A 22,964-nucleotide genomic window follows, 5' to 3' on the forward strand; every position below is an offset into this window, starting at 1 on the left:
TTAGATGGTAAAACACGGGCTTTACACTTTAGTAGGGGAGGCTGACATCAATGAAAGAAAAAATAACCTTTAAAATTTTGATAGGCCTATCAAGGAATTAAAAATAAGGACTAACAGGATATAGGCTAATTTGTGCAAGGTATATGGAAAATCCTTTTTGTTGAGGTAATATTTAAACAGGTATCTGAAAAATGATAGGAATAGCAGAAGGGAAGAGCATTGTAAGCAGAGGAATAGCAAGAACGTATTCAAGGACTTGGAAGGCCAAAGTGGCTGGAATGGGTGGGGGATAGGGAGTGAGAAGGAGTTAAAGAAGTAGGTGGGACCCAGATCTTGTAAGGCCTTGGAGGGGGTAGGGGTTTTATTTGAAGTACTCTGGCAAACTTTTGGTGGATTTTAAGCAGGGAAGAATCACAGTCTGATTGACTTTCTTAAATGATTATTCTAAGTGCTTGCATGAGTGGATTTAGGGAGGCAGGATGCCTCTGGTAGAAGAGAGAAAAAGGCAAATTGGGAAAAATTTAGAAGGAAGAATGCCAGTATTATATAGTAGGTGAGGAAAAGGAAAGAAGCAAGTTTTCCAGAATTTGGGCTTTAATGACTGAGTACTTGATGGTGCCAGTTCTTGAAATGATGAAAACTTGTAGGGAAAATAATTGGGGAAAACAAGAATTGGTTCTGGAAATGTTTTAAATTTGAGATGTCACATAGGCAATTTGATATCTGCTGCTGGAGCTCAAGAGAGAAGGGGTTATCTTGGGTAGTGGCTTTTGAATTCATGAATATATATGGGGTGGGGAGAGAGGGAGAGATAATGGTGTTTGAAGCTAGAGAAATGGATGAAATCACTTTAGGAAAGAGCAAGGGGAAGAAAGGAAGACCTAGGATCAAGCCTTAGGAAACTTGCACTTCGTGGTCTGTCAAGAGCCAGAGGAGGAAGAAAACCAAGAGAGCGTGTTGTCACCGAAGCCAAGAAAAGAGAATACTGTAGAGAGGAAAGGGTGGTTGACACTGATATACTGCTGAAAGATTGGGGCGAGGGTGAGGATAGAAGTGTAAATTAAAAGGCACGGTGTTTGGAGTTCTTCTGTGGTGGTTTTATGGAGGAGTTGGTGTTTGAGCTGGGTCTAGGTAGAATTCAATAGGTGGAAATTGTGGAGGAGTCTGTGGGGCTTAGGGGGTAGAAGGGAGAATTCCACATAAATGGAAAATTGATGCCATGAGAGAGTGCCTCGATGCTATTCCTACCCTGCTCCAAAACCTTCAGTGGTCACTCAAGTTGACTTCATGGCCTAAATCTTTTAACAGTCTATCTACTTACTCCTTTGGTTATTCTTTTTTTTTTTTTTTTTTACTGTGCTAGAGTCAGATTGTACAGTTTTGCCATTTCATGAGTGTTTTTGCAATATTTATCTACCACATCTTTGCTGCTCATGCTTTTTCCTTAAAATAGACTTTTCTTGCCAGTTTCTTTTATTCCTAATTTATTGACATACAGTACTGTGTAAGTCAAAGGTAAACAGTGAAATGACTTGACTAATGTATATTGTGAATTGATTACCTCATTAAGTTTAGATAACATCCAAAAAAGAGAATGAAAAAAAAAACTATTTTTTTTCCCTGTGATGAGAAATCTTAGGATCTACTCTCTTAACTTTCAGATTCACTATACCATGGTGTCAACTGTAGTTATCCCCAGTTTCTATGCAGTAAAATTCTTTAAGACCCAGCTCAGGTGCCTTATCTTCTGTGAACCCTCCATTATTTTATTCAGGAATGAGGGCCGTTTTTTGGGGGGTTTTTTTGCTTTTTTTTTTTAACATCTAGCCAGTTAATTTGCTCTATGTTACTGACTAATCATGTATAATCTTCAGATTTGTGTAATAATTACTGTACCATAGTTATTTTTCATTTACTCACTGGATTACTGTTGAGATATGGTAATTGTAGATGGGATGGTGGGGATGTGTACATTTTAATTGGGCCTTGAACAATTAGGATTTGTGTGTGTTAAATGAATAAACTTGAAAGGGAATACAGAATGCAACAAAGCACTGAAATTATGTACAACAGCAAAAATTATTTTTAAGCCTCTTTCCACTTATCTGAATAAAAACTTTGAGAAGTACTTAATCTCAGATTCTTTATTCTAATTTTTTAATTGTAGTAAAGTTTATTTAACAATATTAACCACTTTAACCATTTTTCAGTGTGCAGTTCAGTGACATTAAGTACATTCACACTGTTGTGCAGCCATCACCATCATCCACTCTTAAATTCTGGAAGAAGGTAACTGAAAGTCAGTTAAGTCATTTGATATAGTTCTCGTCTTTTCCCTTTTACCCAGGTTATTGATAGGAATGTGGAAGTTAATCACATAAAGAATGTAAGTAACTACAAAAAAAAAATTGTGCATCGATAGATCTGACCCAGTCACATGAGAGATGACGGTCTTAAGCTTTCTATCCCTGTAAAGAATTTAGGTCATGATTAAACAAATTTTAATGATGATTCCGTTTTGTTATTCCATTCTTTATTTTAGTATGCTTTGTAGCTGTATATATTTTGTAGGCAATGAACACATAATTTTTTTAATTTTTATTTTGTGTGCCTTTTCCTTCATGGCATACACATACATAAAAACATATCTTTATTGACTTGTCTTCCATTTGGTTTAATGTAGGTCATTTGATTTTTTTTCTCCATTCCATGCAGTGGAATGTGCTTGGCATCTAGTAACTATCCAATAAATGTCAACATTATTATCATTAGTCCATTTATTTCTCCAATGTAAGTAAAGCTGCCATGTATCGATTAATGTATATGACCCTTTTCCCCTCCTTCCATTCTCTCATCCCTACATTTTGGATTTTTTTTTTCTCCAGAATCAGTTTATAATACCAAAAAAAAAAAAAAAAATCAACAGTTTTGAACATGAATATTTTCAAGCATTATATTGTCAAATTATTCCTTAAAAGGACTGTACCAATTTATAATGCTTCCAGTAGTTTATGAGAACATCACTTTCACCATATCATTACAAATGTTAGTGAACTTTCAGATCGCAAGCCATAGCACTGTCAAATGTGGTGGTACTGCATCTGCAAACTAATGTTATTACAAAATAAAATTTAAAATAAACATACCTAGTCTTATAGTCAAATTGGTCACTTTTATGTTCTTTATTTTGTTGATTCCATTGATCAGAACTCTTGAATCTCTTTTGAAATTGCTTTCAGAGCAATTCCAAGTAGTAAGAACATTATTAAGATAAATTAATCATATATACATATACATAAGTGTGTATATACACACATAAAATTTTGGATAGAGCCATGTGCCCAAAAATAGTAATAATTTGTCTACACACACACACACACACGCTACATATACACTTTTCCAATCACCAAAATAAGCATTTTCATGATTTCTGAACTAGAAGGAATGTCCAATATAATGGTTTAATCCTGTGTTTCAAACCAATTTTTTCTTTTGCATGAAGCAATATAATTTGGGTAATCATGATGATAAAATACCAATTTTTCATAGGAGAAATCTGAGGGACTCATTTAATCCCTTTTATGGCAGCTTCACAAAATCAAATCACTTTGTCAGGTCATTAAATCTTCATAGTATACCAACCACATCTGGTCGTTTTAAATGAAGTTGGTAAAGGGAGGTGCAATTTTAAACCAGGTTTCTTTCTGCTCATCTATTCAAATAACTCACCAAGTAACTAATTCAGTTTTCCTTAATCTTAGTATTAAGTAGTGAAATTCTGTTGAAGATATTAAAAACATTCTTTATAACCGTCATTTATGTTATTTTTTAAAAGCTCGCTCCAAATCAAATTAATGATTGTTTTTCATACTAGTTCTTATTTTATGTGTGATTAAAAACAGGCTTGCCTGGTGGGCATTTGTTAATCTGTTTCTGACTGCCTCATTGGGTGAAAGCCCTTGATCTTCCTACTTGGTATGCATTGACCAGTTGACACTTTCTGCTGGTTTATATGTAGTTTCTCAAACATGCTAATGTTGCTTTCCCCAGTAGGACCTGGAGTTTTCATCCAGGGAATAAAAGGCTTTTAATAATGCAGTTCTAAATTGATGTGGGGTTACATTTCACATTATTCATACTTACATATTTACATATATTCTCTCTCCACCAAAGTCTATCTTATCATAATCTTTAGATTTATCTCAACAAAGGAAAGGCAACAGGCAGAATATGCACTCACATACACATGCACACATACAATTATATACAGTAACCAGACTGAAAACAGTTATAAATAAAATCACTGCCAGACAGATGGAAAATGCAACTGTGATTATGTCAGATAGAACCCTAATATAAAGGCAAAAATTGGCAGGCTACAAAAATGTTCTGTATCATCTGCCCTGTAGTATTTCAAAATACAAAAACAGAAACCTTCAAAATAGAGCAGAAATCATAGAGTAGGTCTAATTGTGCTATCATTTAGAACTCAGGGCAGTCATTTTAAGAGTTTAAAGGTGTCCCAAGACCAAAAAGTTTGAGAATTGCTGCTCAGGAGTTCACTTGCTGAACTTCCATTCCACACATGTGTTTGCAGGTATTAAAGGGACCTAAGAGTAAGTAAAACTTCCCTGTCTCTCTGTAGCTACCAAGGCTGCTCTAGAAGGGTAACAAGTGCAATTTAGCCCCGTGAAGGGCATGTGTAGACTTAACACTTTTCTCATCAGAAAGCCCCCAAATTGAGAAAGAGCAGCCCCCATAACCCTTTGATTGACTTGAGCTCATGAAATATTATACCTTTACTATCTTAAAAAGTCAGTGTTACTTTAATCCAACCTGATCTTTTCTCACTACAGGGCTACCACACACAGCGATCTTATTCTGAGAGCAACGAAGCTGGGAATCTCGTATCAAGTTATTCACAACGCTTCCATAATGAATGCTGTAGGCTGCTGTGGTTTACAGGTAATGCTGCAAAGGTGTTTTTTCTTTAATGGTAGTTAGCAAAAGCGTTTTAGAATACTGCGAATTGCAGGTAGATTTTGTTATATTTCATTAATTTTAAGATACTATTTTATGTAATACATTAGCATGTACTAAATTTTTAAATATTATTTTATACTGTTTCCCTAAATCTTAGATCTTTTTTCCCTCCTTTGAATGAACCATTGAAATTAGTTACAGAAAGGCTTTAATCTTATATCCAACTTTTGCATACAAAACCAGGGAAATTTAATCTTAATTAAATTGGTGATGTATTCCTAAAGCCTTTCACATTCTTCCAGATAACTTACTGTGCATTGCTGATGCATGTTTTCCCATATGGTATTCTTTTCTGTCCCATTATGAGCATTGTTACAGCATTTCTTAAAAGAATCTGTAAAAGAGCCAAAAGCTAGTCATATTAAGCTTTTAAGCCACCTTTGTAATTATCACAGTGTAAAGTTGGTTATTTTTAACCCAACAGTCTTAGTTCTGAGGGGTTAAAAGAATGCTCCATAACTATTTCTGGGGTTTTCTTCCAAGCTGCTGAAATTTGATATTTGTGTTCTGATGTTCACACATAAATGACCTATGGCAACTGTGACTGCTCATGGCCAACAGTGGTTTTAAGACTTAATTCTTTGTTAGGTCATATTCCTATTTCCGATATATTTTCATAGAAAAAAAGTACATCTTAGAATCTATGAAAGAGCTATCCCCACTGTGTCTTCCTGGAAAGCATAATTTAAAATAGATACTTACAACAAAAAGATACATTTGCATTGGACACCAGTTTGTGTCTGTAGCTTTAGAGGTGTCTTTATTTTCTGCATTACCTCGGAAGAATATCTCAGTTTAATTGACATGCTAGCCAGTCACCTCAGAAATACTGCCTTTGGTTCTGAAGAATCAGAGAAAAGGTATAAATGATTCACCTTTTAGTACTCATTACTTGCTCTTAGTTATTATGTTTAAATTGGCAAAGAATTTTGCTCTCTTTTGTCTTCTAATTAAATGCTTACTTTAAAAAACTTTGCCAATTCAAGGCCTTTTTGCATTAAAAAAAAAAGTTTATTAATTTTGAAAGAGAGAGAGAGTGCTCATCTCAGTGCAAGGGCATGGCCAAGAGAAGGGGAGAGGGAATTTCAAGGAGGCAGGGCTCTGTCTCATGAACCATGAGATCACGAACTGAGCTGAGATCAAGAGTCTGACGATTAACTGACTGAGCCACCCAGGCGCCCTTCTTTTTTACACTTTAAAAAACCCTCCTTAGCATTCCTGTGTTGGAGTAAGTGAATGGAGTTTCTTGATTCATTGTCCAGCATTCTTTCTTGTAGACAGTGTATTTTTAGGAACCGATGGTTGCCAGGAGAAAGGAAAAAAAGAGAGAGATAAATTAATCATGTGATAGACAAAGATGTGTAATAAACCTTAAGCTAATGGAGTATGTATATATTTTTCATATTGGTATTATTTTGATTCCTGGTGAGGAAAGTTACCTATCCCCTTTCCATCATATTTTGGTCTAAATTATCATAACTTATCATTTAAAGATTTTTGCTTATTTCTAAGCATTAAACTTTTTAAAAGATATTTTTCTTTATCACATGCATAGCTATTACTCAGACTGGCAAGAACAAAATTGGGGTGACCCTGTCCTCCATCTGATCTTCTGGACTGATAGAGAGGTATAGTGTTACTGTTCTCATGTTTGAAATAGGTGAAGGTATTTGAGAGGAAATTTACTACGAGAATTGACAGTCTTCATATAAGCCCTTAAGATCATATCCACGTTACATAGTTTATTTTTAACAATTTAGCTCTCTCTCATTTTTACATAGGATTTTTTCTGGGCAGCTACAAAGGATTGTTTCCTCATCTTGGTTCTATTCTCTAATCTGGGTATGAAAATGACTTACTAGTATGAAAAACAGGAAGTGCCTTTTTAGGTTCTATCTTAGGTATTTGATGAAATCTCTCTGAAAGTATACTTTTTGTACCACCCAAGTTATTTATATTCCAGGAGGAAAAGGAAATTATTGATAACTTTTATACAGAGTTCTAAGGTAAAAGGCATTAAAAATACAGTCATATTTATGCCACCTTTACCTTTTTAAACAAATGTATGGATATCCTGCATAATACATAAAGTTTTCAAAGTCCCCTTCCTTATAATAGCTGCTCTTTTTCTCCTAAGTATTTTGGTTAGCATTTATGGAAAAAACAGTAACCTACATGAGTAGTACTTTAGTATTCATGAGAATTACCTAGAGGGCTTATAAAAGAGATTGCTGGCCTTCCCCTGAGAATTTCAGATATAGTGTCGGGTGCGGATGGGGGTCTAAGAGTTTGCATTTCTAGCAAAGTCTCAGGTGATGCTGAAGCAGCTAGTACATTTGAGAATCACCAACCTAGATGGATAAAAACTTTCTTAGAAAGTTAATGAACTGTGCTGTCTTTTTTTTTTTTTTTAAGCATATAATTGGAAAAGTAGATTTCAGTTCCCAGAAATATGTTTGCTAAATGTAGAATGTTAACAGGTTACCTTGCCATGCTCTCTTTCTCAATTTTTTAAAAGGGAAGTGGGCACTACTTTCGAAAGAGATTCTGTCATCTCTGTGAAAGCTTTCCCATGAGTTCAAAAACAGCCATCAAGTTATTTGAACAGAAGTACTGTTTTGGGTAACGTGACAGACCTGAACAGTATATGTTTTGCAACATTTTTACCTTAAGTTAAAGAGTAGCAATATGAAATTCCTAATCTGGAAATGGGCACAGATTTTTTTTTTTAAGCCTATCAGTTTGTTAGCCCCTTTTGAACTATCTTATCATTGTTTTCTAAAGCAGCATAAAGAGCTCAGAATCCACAGTTGAGTATTTTTCATTATCTTTGTAGTTTATTAACTAGATTCTTGGTTATCACTATTAATGAAGGTAAGTAGGTGCGTAGACTAACACTTCAAAACACACAAAACCAGTTGATACACATTCTATTACAGGCATGCCATAAAATACAGTTTTTTTTTATTGCAAACACCATATTCCTATGAAAATTTTTCTTCTTAAATAGAATGCATAGTAAAGGCTACCAAGTTAAACATCATTAAGAGGTTTAATGATCCGTTTATTCAACAAATATTTTCTGCCTTTTTATTGTTTGCCTATTGAGTGCCTTTGATATGCTGATAAACCTGCCTAACAGGGTCTCTGCTTTCAAAGAACTTACATTCTAGTAGGAAGGAGAGGCAATAACAACAAGAAAATAAATGTCAGGTAGTGGGAAGTATAAGAAATTCAAGTAGACTGATACATGTTAGAGATTTGGCTGGGTCTCTGTTGTAGTTGGGTGGTCAAAGGAGGCCTCTCTAAGATGGTATTACTTAAGATTAGATATGAATCAAGAAAGAATAAGCATATTCCTGTCAGAGTCTTTGTGCAAAGACTCTACAGTGGCAATGACCTTAGATCATTGAAGGAACCAAAGAAGGGCTTATTGGAGAGTAGCAGGCAGGAGAAAAGTGATCTGAGGTCAGATCGGTAGATCCGGTTGGATTACTAGGCTCTCTAATGCAGCATCAGGCGTTTGGATTTTACGTAGTGAACTGATCATGTAGAAAAGAGTGATTAGGCTTAATTTACCTCCAGACTCTGAAGTCTTTCCTTTTGTCTTGTGAAGAATTAGTAGTCCTGGCATAGATACTAATTATATGTATCTGAAGTGAAAGAAGCTTGGTACTGAAGACCATATATTGTAGGATTTTGTTTATATGAAATGTCCGGAAAAAGCAAATCTGTAAAGACAGAAAGTAGTTAGTGGTTGGCTGGGACTGGTGTTGAGAATAGATATCACTTATAAATGCACATATGGAATCTGATTGAAGTGATAAAAATTTTCTAAAACTACTTGTTGCATCGTTTGGTAAGTTCACTAAAATCATTGAATGTACACTTGGTTGAATGTTATGGTATGTAAGTTACATATCAATAGAGTGGTTTAAAGATGAATTATAAGAAGTTTGCTAAAGGAACAATAAGGCAAATATATTCCCAACAGAACTATACAGTTAAAGAGAGCCATGAAAGCATTTGGGAATCTTCAAGGTATTATAAAAATAAATACACACACACACCAATGAATACATACGTACATACCACAGAAACCTTGACTACCTACAGATTAGTTAACACAAGACTGAGAATATGTATGTTGGGTAAAAACAAACTATATATTGGGTAGAACTGGTAAAGGAAAAGTAATAATGGAAAAGGTTGAGTTTAATTGCAAATTAAAAGTTACTGGTTTTACTTTTGCTCAGGCAGTAAAACTAAGGAGTCTTCTAACTTTTCTGGATCTCAGGTTTCCAACCTGTAAGGGGATGGGGTGGGGATAGGGAGGAACATTGGATGTGATCCAAGGTTTTCAAAGTGTACCAGGATTTATGAAACTGCTTCAGTGATTCTGCCAAAAATGAAGTACTTTAGACCAAACAATAATGAATAAATCCCCAGGGAGTTTTGATCTTTAACCCTATTGATGTTCTATTTAAGAATTTATTTGGAATTAGATTTGACACTAAAAAGTATGGAGAATACTAAACTAGATCAACTCTAATGGCCTCTAGATTTAGGAGCCAAAAAACCTGGTCTATTTTCTAACTTCAGGCAAAGGTTGCCTTGACCAGGCTACATTAGATGCTCAAATTTTCATTGAATAAATCCTAGGATTTTTCCCAATTCAAATATTAGTCATAAACATGTATACTTTAAAATCATGTTATTTAAAATTTCTAAGTGACAAATATTTCTAACATTTGTGAAATTTGTATTTTGAGGATTTTTCTAATCAAAGGAAAATCTATTGTGTAGAGCCAGGCAAGTTGGTTGTATTTAGGCATTCCTGATAATGAAATATCAGGGATTTTTCTCACTACACAGAAGGCAAGAAGACCAGAGTCTTTTTCTTGAATTCTCCAAGTTAAACATTTGGCACCTTATTAATCATGCACAGTCAGAATTGCTTTCATTTACCATTGTCTCTGCTTTAGAAAATAACTGTTTTTAAAAAATGTTTTTATTTTTCCTGATAATAAGTGATATACATACTCATAGAAAATTAGAAAAATACAGTAAGTATAAGGAAGAAAATACAAGCATCCAAAGTCCCACTACCTGGAAGTAACCATAGTTACTAGTTTGGTATATTTTCTTTCAGCCTTTTTTTTTTTTTTTTATGTTTACTTATTTTGAGAGAGAGAGAGATTGAGAGCATGAGCAGGAGAGGGGCAGAGAGAGAGAGAGAGAAACAGAGTCCCAAGCAGACTCTATCCACCCTGTCAGCACAGACCCTATGCGGGACTCGGTCACATGAATCATGTGAGCCAGAATCAAAAGTTGGACATTTAATCAGTTGAGCCACCTAGGTGCCCCTCTTTCAATCTTTTTTTTTTTTTTTTTTTCAATTCTTACGTGGATACAGACCTGAAGGTGACAGGCCAAAGAAAGAAGAAATTATAAATTCTGGCACACTTTCTTTATGTGGTATTTATCATTTCTTGTTAGTCATTTGTGTGATAGGATGATTCTTTTTCAAAAATTGGGTGACTGAAATAGTTATAAGACATTTAAAAGGACAGATAAACGAGACAGTTCAGTGAAACCAGGTAGCAATGGTTTCTGCATAAAAACTGCATTATCAGTTGTGGCTGACTTCAGGGAAAAGATTGTATCATTTTTTCATCATTATGAAATGCTTCCACTTTCTCTGGCTGTTGCATGAGTGACCTTGATTATTGCCATATGTTCCTCTGTTTATATAATACATTTCTACTTTGGAAAATATGTATATTACTTTTAAAAAGTAACAACTCATTTCCTTCCTTTTTTTCATAACACAACACTCGAATTGTGATAGTCAGCATTGTTTTGACCTTATAGTAGTTTTTACTGTTCGTTTTCAAAAGCATTGAATTGATTTCATTGTTGTCCAGGGACTAATGCAGAAACGATAAAGTCTAACCTTGTACAGTGAACACTACACTAGGTAATGAGGGGGATCCCTCACTCTGCACTGCTATGTAACCTTAGAAGAATGCATCTAAGGAAGCTTCCTGTTCTTTTAGTCACTTTGGAATTATTTTGACCACCTGCGGGATCATGGGCATATTAAAAATGTTTTTCTTTCCATTTCCACAATGACTGTTTTTAGTCAATATTTTAATAGCCATCTTCTCTTCCACTTAATCGTTTTATTTTTAAATTGCGGATGTCATTGTACCATTCTTCTGCTTGCACAATCCTGGTGAATCTTCATTCTGTACAGAATATTCAGTTACTTTATGTGTTTCTGTGTTGGGCAGATAAACTTCTTGATTTACACATCTTCACACCTTCCATTGCACTTTATCGCAGTGCCAAAGCATATAATCAAAATGCAACAAATATTTGCTGAGTTGGAATTGCTTATTTATTTACTTACCCTTCCCATCCCAGCCCACGTTGGTTTATTTTTGGAATTATGTGCTTTAAATTAAAATTCTTTCATTTAATTCATATGTGGATTCTCTCACTTCTGTGTGATAACATACATTTTGTAGCTCTTTTGTCTCCAACTTTATGTACCTTGTAATACAGTGGGCATGTGCGTAATCTTTTTTAGTGTCAGCAAAACCAGTGTTACATAAATGTTAAGCAAAATGCATGTGGAGATTTAAGAAACCAACTCCACGACTAGTGTTCTATATAGAAAACCAGTAACTCTTGATTATGTGGTTTGTGGTGAGTTTTTTGACATCTTTGCTGGCTCAGCTTTTCTTTACCTCACAGATTTAAGTGATCTGATTTAGGATTTATGTTTATATTATAAATGTTACATGTAGGGCTTCACAGAGTTCTTAATAGCAAGTTAAATTTTCTGATTTTTCTGTATGTAGAGAAGATACTTTTTAACTTAAAAATCACAAACTATTTTTTTAATGTTTGTTTATTTTGAGGCTGGGGGCAGAAAGAGGGAAAGAGAGAATCCCAGGGAGGCTGGATCCCATGACTGCGAGATCGTGACCCGAGGCAACATTAAGAGTTGGACACTCAAACCAACTGAGCCACCCAAGCACCCCAATCACAAACTATCTGAATGTAGAATGACAAAAGTATTAAATCCTAAATATAAAAATGGATTTTACAAAGCATCTGTGCTTCTGAAAGGAAGTAAACATTGATGGCAGTGAGATCAGTTAGAAGATTATTAAGGTCATTCAGGCAAGTGGCATTAAGGACTCAAGGTAGTGAAAAAAATGAATGAAATCAGTTCTAGGTAAATTATAGAGCTGGCATTGACAGGAATTGGCACATGGTAAAGCTGTCAGGAATTAAGAGATACTTGTTAGAGGCAAGTCGGGCAGTAGCTATTTCTAGATAATTGCTTAATGCCATGCTAAATATTGCCCAACAGTTCCCACCTCCCTTAGGTTGTTCCTGCCATCTTGTTCTTCCCCCATGATCAACTTCCTCCATCTTTTCCACCCTTTAAGCTCCAACCTGTATCCTATCTTCAGAAGTTATCTTCAGGTGCTTTCCAAGTGGGAGTAATGCTCAACTCCTTCAGTATGGTCTATATCTTTTTTTAGAATTATTTACTACCTAATATTTGTCTTTCTTGTGCATCTTCTCGCTTTAACTAGATATTGCTTTATATGTTAATTAGATCATTTTGAGTTCTTATCTTCAGCAGATAAAAACACGATCCAATATCAAGTTGGATAAACCGCTTTCTTTATAACTTGCTTCAGATTAAAACAAAAGACCCATATTTGTCTACTGTTCTTAGAAAACAGCTCTTTTTGTGGTCTCTAAATTAGATTTGCATCAGTACTGTTTTGGGGGAAAGTGATCACAGCACAAAGGCTAACACGTATAAGACAGTGCTCAGACTTCTGCAGCCTCCGTTCTCGACACTGTTGTACTCTAGTTTCTTTTATGGTTTACTGGTAAGTCCTTGGATTGTGAAACACAGCACTGATCTTTCTGTTCTTTGAGGGACTGACATCTTAAATGGTGAAACTCTTTGCATAATGTTCCAGAACTCATTGAAGAAGTTTGCAGCACAGCCATGGGAATGGTTACAGTCTATAAATCAGGGTCCTAGAAAGCAGCGCTTATGTGAGGCTTTCTTTTAATCCTCCAAATTAGACAATTCCAAGAAGCTTTCCACAGCATACTGTAGCTAGTGTTTATATGTGACTGGCATCTTAATTCTCTCTGAAATCATCGATCCCTTTCTTTCTGGATGAAGAATTTACCTTTAGGAGTATATTTCCATGACTCTTAAAATACTGAAGATCCATTTAGAGTTTATATATGGTTGCATATGTAATTTTCTTTAACCTCAATAGTTTTACTTTTTACAGAGTAATACTAATATTTCAGAATCTGATCAGAGATGCCAAAAATCCTTTTTAGAATGTAAACAGTTGAACTTGTCAGAATGAAATCATAAACATAGCTTCAAATATTTGGTAATATTTTTGAGCTCATTCCAGTAAGGAAAGCACTTGGATTATAGCAAGACACAGCATTTTAGAACATTTTTATATCACTATAAGCATATTATTATATCCTCAAATCCCTAACATTTATTGTTTTTACTGTGTGTGATGTACTAGTCGTTCTGTTCTGTGTACTTTCTGTCATTTAATCCTTAAAAAAAAAAAAAGCAAGCACATTATTAGGTTTATAGTTACACACATTTCCCCAGAGAGTTTCTCTTGAAGTCAGCAAGGTTACTTGTCCATGGTTATACATCTGTTAAGACCCAGAGCCCTGACTTCAGAGCTCTTGCCTGCTCCATGAGGTATACACAAGACTGCATTTTCCATGAGGGCTAGAGCTCTGGTTGGCTTCTCACTTTACACCTGTGCATAGCATAATGCGTGGCACATGGTGGATGATCTAGAATAAATATTTTTTAGATAAATTTGCCTCTCATAGAACGGTAACAATAGCAGAACCCCCGCCCCCAACCCCACCCCAACAGGGCTACACCTATTCCTCACAGCTTGGGTGAAGGCATTCCAGGAATCCTGCATTGGAACTCATCAGCTGGATGCATTTTTCACTGAGAAACCTTGTTAGATGTGGCAAGAAGATTCATTGACTCTGAATTCTGCAGTTACATGGGTCTTTCCACACTAATCTCAGAATTTGCCAGGGGACGGCATGGCTTCTGTACACCTTTTTAGACAGTTTCTAAGTAGACTTTGGGAATAAAGCCTATTGGTAGGTAAGTTGGAAGTTGTGGCCATGTGAGGAGCTAGATGACTTTCCCTTAGGAACTCAAAGTCACCATTAAGAGTATCAGTTACAGGGTTTAGGACCTCAGTGTACAAAAAGCGAGAAAATTTGAGCTTTCCTGGGGATGAAGGGTAGAGAGCCCTGAATACCCCAGCTTTTCTATTTCTGTTCTTTCGACCTCCCCCTTACATCTTGCAGCTGCTTCTGAAAACTGATTTGAGAAGCCTCAGGATGATGATCCCTTCTGGAGACCAGTTCTTCATTTGAAAAATGAAAAATGTTGGGCTTAGAAAAGCTCAGTACTGTCCTTTGCACAGTGTGCGGCAGAGGACTAGATTTGATTTCCCATGTCTAGTGCTTTCCAGTTCTATTATAAATTCTTTCAAGCACTGTTTGAATTGAATAATTAAATCTTTACATAACAACTTTAGTTTTATATTTTACTATGTTTTAAGTCTTTGAATTTAATTATCCTTTGCATTGTGCCTAGATAAGAACTAATATTAGCATATTATTTCACAGTTTGAGTAACTTCTTACATGTTTACAACCCTATGAGGAGGAAGGACAGTATGTTTTTACTATCCCTATTTTAGACATCAAGACTTAGAAGGAGTAATGTCACACAGCTAACAGGTTGCAGAACCAGGACTCAGAACTGAATTTTCTTAGTGTAAGATGTGGAGTTGGGCTCACTTTAGTGAGCTGTGCAGCCAGATTGGAAGCAAGCCAGAATGAAGCAAGCCTCTTGGTTGTGTGATGCTCAAGTGGGGTGGGTGGGCCACTTGGGAAAGGAGGGGGTTGGGCAAACCTTCAGTTGAATTCTCTAGTGAGTAATCAAATCGTGGGTAGAGTAAGGGGTTAGGTTTTGAAAAATAGCTGCAGTGAATATACAATGTCTGGATTGTCCTGAGCTGGTGTGGTGGAAAGGAGTTTTTCTTGGACCTCAGTTTGAGTCTTTTTCATTACTCACTAGCTGTGTGACCTAGGCAGATCAGCTTGGTATTTCTGAGCCTTGCTGGTTTCATGTGTAGAGTGAATATAATAAAATTAACCTAGTGAACAGTCACTGCTCTGACTGCTCAGAAGTCTTTGTTTATTTCCTCCTGGGTTCTATTTCAGTATTGTTAGCAACTGCATAGCTAATCATGAATCGGTTACGTATGTTGCTGTCCCGAATGCTGAACTACCAGGAGCACTGTGGCAAAGGGCTTCAGAGAGACACCAGCTGCTGTGGACCCAAGGGACTGTTTATTTTGTGACAGATTTGATCCCCAACCCATATCAAGTCTGGTTCTTACTTTTTGTTTTGATTGTTATCTTTGAAATAGTAAGTAGTAACTTGTTCTATCATTAATTAATGTTTTTACTTTTTCTAGTTGTATAAGTTTGGAGAGACGGTTTCTATTGTTTTTTGGACAGACACTTGGAGACCAGAAAGCTTCTTTGACAAAGTGAAGAAGAACAGACAAAACGGCATGCACACGTTATGCTTACTAGGTGAGGGCTTTGGGATTTCCTTAAAGTCACAATATTGAGTCATTTATTGTTCTCATTTTGATTTTGTGTTCAAGTAAAGCTGTTCTGGGCATAACTAGCTGGAGGTTAAGAAAGGACCTGGTGTAGCCTTCTGCGTGCCATACACTTCCCTTACTCTCAGGGAGATAAGCATTTTCTGCTCCAAATACCACATGGCTCTTCCCTCGTGCATACCATGGTTCCTGCCACTCCCTTCTAATGCCCTGTTGGATCCACTCCAGCATTCTCTTATCTTACCCATTTTATCCATCAAGACCCTATTCTTGTCAGTTAATGTAGTTTAGCACACCTGTATTAAGCATTTTTTCTGATCTAGTGCCATCCTTTGTCTTCCTAGAGATATTCTTTGAATACTACAGTATTGATGCTGTCAGAATTACAGATCTGAGAGAGACTCTGGAGATCATCTTATTGAAGCCCATTTTACAGATGAAGTTGAGGCCCAGAGATATTTAATCATTTTCCCACTGTTTATTGGTGGTAGGGTTCATAGAATCCATATAGCCTGTCATTCTCAGCTTTTTATTATATCATGCTAAACCTTATGCCCGTTGCAGAGTTAGAGAATTTTGGAATACTAAGGAAGTATTAGATCTGGGTCCTGCCCTCAGGGTTTTGAAATTTAGTTGTTATGTATACAAAAGTTTAAAGAACAATTAAAATTCTGTTGTATGAAGAGGCAGGAAGGACAAACCAGAACTTTGGCTCTTGAATTCTCTTTCTAAGAGCTACCCCTTTTCTTGGCTTTCCTGGGAAAAGACAAACAAGGCTAAACAATATATCTTCCTTGCTCCATTAACAAAAACAGGAACAAGGTGTGAAGTGTAAGATACCATTATTTCAAATCCTCAAACCATAGATCTCATTATTTCATCATCTGGAATGCTCCATCATTTGAATTAATATGTATTTATTGAAAGTCTGCTGTGGTCCAGACCCTGGAAGGATTAGTGAGAATATACCATGTTAGGAAACTACAGAGAATTTAAAATTTACTTGAAAAGACCAGATATATATGATATAATTAAAGATTAACAAAATATGGTAATAACTATATAGATATTTCGGAGAACAAACAGCTTTTAAGGGGAAGTTAACGTGGGCTTTATGAAGGAGTTGGGACTTATGTTAACTTAAGGGGTAGTTTAAGATGGTCTGACGTGTGGGTGGTAGCAGAGCCACATGAATACATTTATTCAGTAGACATTTATGGAATGTCTACTGGGCACTTTGCGTTATGCAAGGTGCTGGCACTAATGTGAAAAGGAAACTCTTACCTTGTAACAAGTAGAAATAGAAAGGAATGATTATGGCCTCTGTGAAGACAAGGGAGGAGTATTAAGACTGGTCTGGCTTGAGATTAAATATTTCATAATGCAGTCTCATGTTTGATCAAAAAGCATTTGCCTGTAAAAATTCTCCTCAACCCTCTTCATATTTAAAACCAGGGTCTGTAGAGCAGATCATTTAAAAAGATAAAATATTAAACTAAAAATGTTACTCTCATAACATTTCAGAACCTCAAGGTGAATGAACTAAATGTGTTGAATTTTTAAAAATCTCACAGATTCCGTGTAAAGGAAGTCTAAGTTGACGTATACCGTTAACTGTATTGCAGGCCATTTTCAATAACTAATACGCATTTTTTCTTCTATGTGCTAGACAAGTGGAAAAATTAAACAATGATATTTCGAACCTGAAAAGTACATTCACCGCTCGTTCCAAGAACATTTATAAATACTTATAAGGGCTTAAACCTCTGCTGTATTTTGCTAGGAAACTCTCCTTTATAAGAAGAACTTTGGTAATCAGTTAGGAACGCTGTAGAAATCTATCAAAAAGACCCTTCAGTTGCACTGTATTTATTTTTGCAAAAGCAGACTTTGGCTGAACCATTTGTTTTTAGCACGTGGAACAGGAAGCAGCTGTTGCTCTTGCTGTTGTATACTGAGTTCCTGTGAGGATGTAGAGTGATCGTGCTTCTTTACCTTTTAGCAGACTGTTTGGCTGAGCATCAGTGATTAAGAAGTATAAAGAATCAAGTATTTGTGACATTTGCATTTCATGAGAGCAGAGACGATGTGCGTTCTGGCCTCTGTGGTAGCACACACCTGGCAGTCGGTGCTTGGGAAAGCTCTGTTGAAAGTATGAGTGATTGGTATTAAAGGGTTTCTTTATAAGTTACTAGGCATATCTTAACCATTCACAAGAAAGCAAAGGTTTCTTTTCAAAATGTGGTGAGAAGTTTCTTTTGTCATATTACATGCATTAAAGCTTACATCCCAGTGCCTGATAAATAGGTGAAGAATAGGAACGTAAGACTTCTCAGTCGGGTCTGTGCAGTTCCCAGCGAGTAGAAATGAACACAAAGATTTTGATTAGCTGTTAGGTAGTGTATATGCCAATATTTATCTAACTCTTTCCTGTGTCTTCTTTTCCAAGAGGAAGTTAGATCGTTTCAGGATGGTCTCAGGGCCAACCTCATGTTTGTTTTCTAACTAATGACCTTTACATACCACAAGCTTCCATTCTTCTCTATATTTCTATAAAAAAGTAGCTAGATACAAGTGTGATGGAAGACTGTCTTGAGCTCTGAAATGAATATTTTGGAGACTTGAGAAAAGTGCTTCCCCCAAATTTAAACAACTCAACTGAAGTTTATACACAGGGTTTTGGATAAAGTAGTTAATTAAACTATTTTTCACTTCCTACAGACATCAAAGTAAAGGAGCAGTCTTTGGAAAATCTAATCAAGTAAGTTCTTATTCTGAGAATGCTTATGTTGGTTTTTAATTCCTTGTACAATAAATTTTACTTAAAGGACAGGAGTTCTAAAGATTGTTGAAAATCAGTTTTCCTTTAACACGTAGAAATTAATCGCCTCATCATACAGAGTGATAAGCAGTGTGATAGGGTGGAAATAGCAATAGATCTCATAGATCAGCACTGTGACGGTGGTCAACACCTAACAGGCAGTCTGTAAATACTTGTGGTGTGAATTATTGTATTGGGAGTCAGAAGAGGGGATTTGAGTCCTAAGTCTGCCGCTGGTTCTCTGCCCTTAGGCAAGTTACTTCCGTTTCTGAGTCTTCTTTTCCTCCTCTGTGTAATAAGTGTTAAATTTTTTTTTTTTTTTTTTTTTGCTTATTGAGGCAATGTGCAAGACAGTAGCTGCTACCTATGTATAACTAACGAGCACTTGAAATATGGCTAATGTAATTGAGGAACTGAATTTATCATTTAATTTTAATTAATACAAATACTCAGTTATTGGAAAATTATATCTGAAATAACTTCACTGTGTAAATCTACTTTTATAACCATGAATTTTATGAAATTTAAATATAGATTACGTATTTCCAATGAAAATTTGACACTTGAATTAATTAATGCTATAAGCATGAGATACCAGATGTCAAAAACTTAGTAAAAAAAAAAACTCTAATAATGTTTATAGGAGTTACTGTTGAAATGTAACATTGTGACTACATTGGGTAAAATAGTATTTTTGCCTTTTATTTTTTTCCTTTTGTTAACACAACTACTAGAAAATTTAAAACTATGTTTGTGGTTTGCATTATATTTCTCTTGGACAGTGCTGACTTTGAGAATATTTTTGAGTTAGTAAAATAATCGGTACAAACTTGTAAGCTACGAAAGCAGTATTTTTATTATGATCATTGGGCAGACATGGTAGGCTTTGAGGTGTCAAAAGTAAACATATCTAACACTTCAAGATTTTCAGATACTTACCACTTTAGTTTACTTTTTTTAGAGGAAGAAGAGAAAAGAGGAATATGCGGTTTAAACATGGTAATGAAAATGAACACGATAGAACTTGATTAAGCCAGGATCTAGAACAAATTGCTGCTTAATTGAACTATTTTTGCCTAGGGTATCATTTTAAATAAAAGTAACTTTGATTTAGACGTTTATCATTAAGTTATTGGACTTCTATATCTGACAGCATTTCTGTGAGATCAGAAGACAGTTGAAGTAGAATAGTGAAAAAAGCTTAAACAATTATGATACTCATGCTTTAGTGTATACTTAAATGGGTAACGTGTGGATGCTACATTCTACATAATGTAGACTGTGGTACTTGAGTATTCCTGGGGGAATAATTGCATTAAAGATGTATTATGTAATTTCATGGCTAAGAACAGTGGCATCTAGTTTTATATTTACAGGGGCAGGAAGATCTATGAACCTCCTCGGTATATGACTGTAAACCAAGCAGCCCAGCAACTTCTGGAGATTGTTCAGAATCAGAGAATACGAGGAGAAGAACCAGGTACTCAAAGGCCCTAAAAGGGTTCTCATATTCCTCTACTGCTGTTCTGAGATGTGCACATGATGTAACTTCACACACACATACCCCACTACTGAGGCGAGGGTCAGTGTGTTTCCATAGTACTTTTTCTGGTCTTTTTTTTTTTTTCCAGTTTTCACTTAAATTTCCTAGGCTGAAAGTAATACTGAAGGAAAAATAGTGGGGTTCTTCCTAGGAACATTAATACCATTCAAGAAAGTGAGGATTTTCCACAAATTAACTATAAATCAGATTTAATGTAAATATGTTAATATATAAATAGGTAAAATGCAGAGCTTCCTTTTTTAGTCTAAATTTATGGTAAGATCTATCCTGCAAAAATACACTTATTCTGCTTTTTTTCTTTGTCCACACTGAGACTAGGGATAGTTTTCCTCAGGATAAAAACAAGAGAACTTATCCTTATATTCATAATATCTAGACACAGTATATGGTATATAATAAAACGTTTATCATCAGTAGATCTTTATTGAGAGGCTCTTAAAAGAACTTGTCATTATGTTCTCTTCTAAGTTGCTGACTGCCTTTGAGCACCTATCTCTTGAAAGAAAAGATACATGAAGAGATTCTTGAATGACTGTTGCTTATTTTTTCCTCCTTACCAGGCCTCATTAAAGTCATGAAACATAATTTATAAGGGTATTCCATATCTATAATTTTGTACCCCTAAGCCTAAGCTTGCATGTCTGCTTGTCCTTGTGGATATCATTCCTCCATTAAAAAAAAAAAATGTATTTCTTTATTTTGAGAGAGAGAGAGAGAGAGTGAGCAGGGGAAAGGCAGAGAGAGAAGGAGACAGAGAATCCCAAACAGTCTCTGCACTGCCAGCATGGAGCCTGATTCAGGGCTCGAACTCACAAGCTGTGAGAACATGTCCTGAGCCGAAATCAAGAGTCAGACGCTTAACCAACTGAGCCACCCCAGATGCCCCTCATTTGCCCCATTTTGATCATTGTTCACTCAGGACACCTTTCCCAACTAAACAAAACTGTGAAAAGGTCAGCACTTAAAAGCATAAGTAATGTCATTATGCCCATTATTTGTTATGGGCTCTGTAGTTTATCAAATACTTTAATGTCTATTATCTTATCCTTTACAACTGCCATTTAAGAAAGATAGTATTTTGTTTTCAAAAATGAAAAAAACTGAAGTTTGACATAGCTGATTAGGTGGCCAAGAAAAAACTCAAATCTGTGTATTTATCTCATACTCCCCCATTTTTCTAGTATATCTTGGTCACTGTGAACATATATCAAGCAATTTATTAAAAATATAGGCAGGTTGATTTCAGCTCAGATCATGATCTCACGTTTCTTGAGATCAACCCATGTCAGGCTCCAAATTGAGCATAGAGCCTTCTTGGGATTTTCTCTGTCTGTCTCTCTCCCTCTAACTCTGCCCCTCCCCCAGTCTCACTTGCTTTCTTTCTCTCTCAAAATAAATAAACTTAAAAAAACACTCAAAAGTGCTTTTAAAAAAATATATATATAGGCAGGTAATAAACATTGTTCACTCAGAAGCTATTTAAAAACCAATGCTGGGGCTCCTGGGTGCCTTAGTTGGTTAAGCATCTGAGTTTGGCTCAGGTCATGATCTCACAGTTCGTGAGTTCAAGCCCTGCATCAGGTTCTGTGCTGACAGAGCACAGCCTGTTTGGGATTCTCTGTCTCCCTCTCTCTCTGCCTCTCCCCTGCTCATGTGCATATGTTCTCTTTCTCTTTCTCTTAAGATAAATAAACATTAAAAAAAAAAAAGACAAATGCTCATCAGTCATAAAGAGTATGGATATAGGCAATTGTTTATCAAATCCTGAAATCTTAAACCAGGGCAAACCTTTGGAATCTCGAAAGGGTAAAATTAGGAAGAACTGCTGTATATGTCAGGTAGTGCATATAACTTAGAAAAGCCTTAGGTAAATCAGTAGATAATTGGTCTGTAATAAATGACTAAGGAGATTTAAGATACTCAGGGCTTCTTTAAATGTACTTTTGGCACTAATGTTAGTTTTAATGTTGGACAGACATTAAATTTGCTGATTGGCAGTATGTTTTTCTTCTTCTTCTAAATAGCAGTCACTGAGAAGACACTCTGTGTTGGATTAGCCAGGGTTGGAGCTGAGGACCAGAAAATTGCAGCAGGCACTCTGCAGCAGATGTGTACTGTGGACTTGGGAGGACCATTACACTCCTTAATTATCACCGGAGACAACATGCATCCACTGGAGGTGGAGATGCTAAGTCTGTTTTCCATATCAGAAAATGGCGCAGAATCCAAAAGCAGTGATGGACTGTAAGCATAGAGACATTTTCTGTTGTTAGATGTTAATTTCAGTCATACATGCACATACCCATATTTGTATAATGAATAGTTCTCTTGATGTACCTAATAATTATAAAGCAAGAGACCAAGAAGAAAGATCTTGACCCAATAATACTTGGTTTCCTGTGGCAGTGAGTTTTTTTCCATTGGGACATCACCAGTTGTTGCTGCTATTTTGGTGATTTGGGGGGATGCACACACATGGAGCACACCAAGCCTGAAAACTTGCGGAGAGATATTCATAGACAGAGTTATTTAAAAGCAGTTTTAACTTATGAAATGAGTTTATACAATGTGGAACTTTCTTCTTTCTTAAAAAGTCAGCTGTGCTGACCACAAGATGAGTTGTCTGACAGGAGTCGGTATTAGTGCATATAACAGAGGTGGAAAGAGTAAACAGCGCCCGACAGTCCTACTTACTTCAAGCTCAGCTGAGCACATGCCACAAAATGACATCCTTCTGAATTGCCTGGTCTTGTTTAGCTGACATCCTGATTATGTGGTTC

General features: G+C 35.9%; 1 protein-coding gene across 4 annotated transcripts in view; it reads left to right on the forward strand.

Moving 5' to 3' along the window:
- DPH5 (diphthamide biosynthesis 5) overlaps positions 1 to 22,964 on the forward strand; it is a 38,753-nt gene that overhangs the window by 11,737 nt on the left and 4,052 nt on the right. For 3 of the 4 annotated variants that reach the window (XR_005527094.1, XM_039224982.1, XM_039224981.1), the window contains exons 4-8: positions 4,857 to 4,965; positions 15,647 to 15,767; positions 18,521 to 18,560; positions 19,997 to 20,100; positions 22,209 to 22,428. Coding sequence is in view for 3 of the 4 variants with exons in the window: in XM_039224982.1 (XP_039080913.1) it covers positions 4,857 to 4,965; positions 15,647 to 15,767; positions 18,521 to 18,560; positions 19,997 to 20,100; positions 22,209 to 22,428 (594 nt within the window). In the remaining variant the exon portion in view is untranslated. Of the gene's footprint in view, positions 1 to 4,856; positions 4,966 to 15,646; positions 15,768 to 18,520; positions 18,561 to 19,996; positions 20,101 to 22,208; positions 22,573 to 22,964 lie in introns of those variants that run through there. The other variant, XM_039224983.1, reaches the window with a different exon arrangement.

This window comes from Hyaena hyaena, unplaced genomic scaffold (assembly GCF_003009895.1).
Source record: "Hyaena hyaena isolate Hyena2069 unplaced genomic scaffold, ASM300989v1 scaffold_1835, whole genome shotgun sequence".
Lineage (NCBI taxonomy): Eukaryota > Metazoa > Chordata > Mammalia > Carnivora > Hyaenidae > Hyaena > Hyaena hyaena.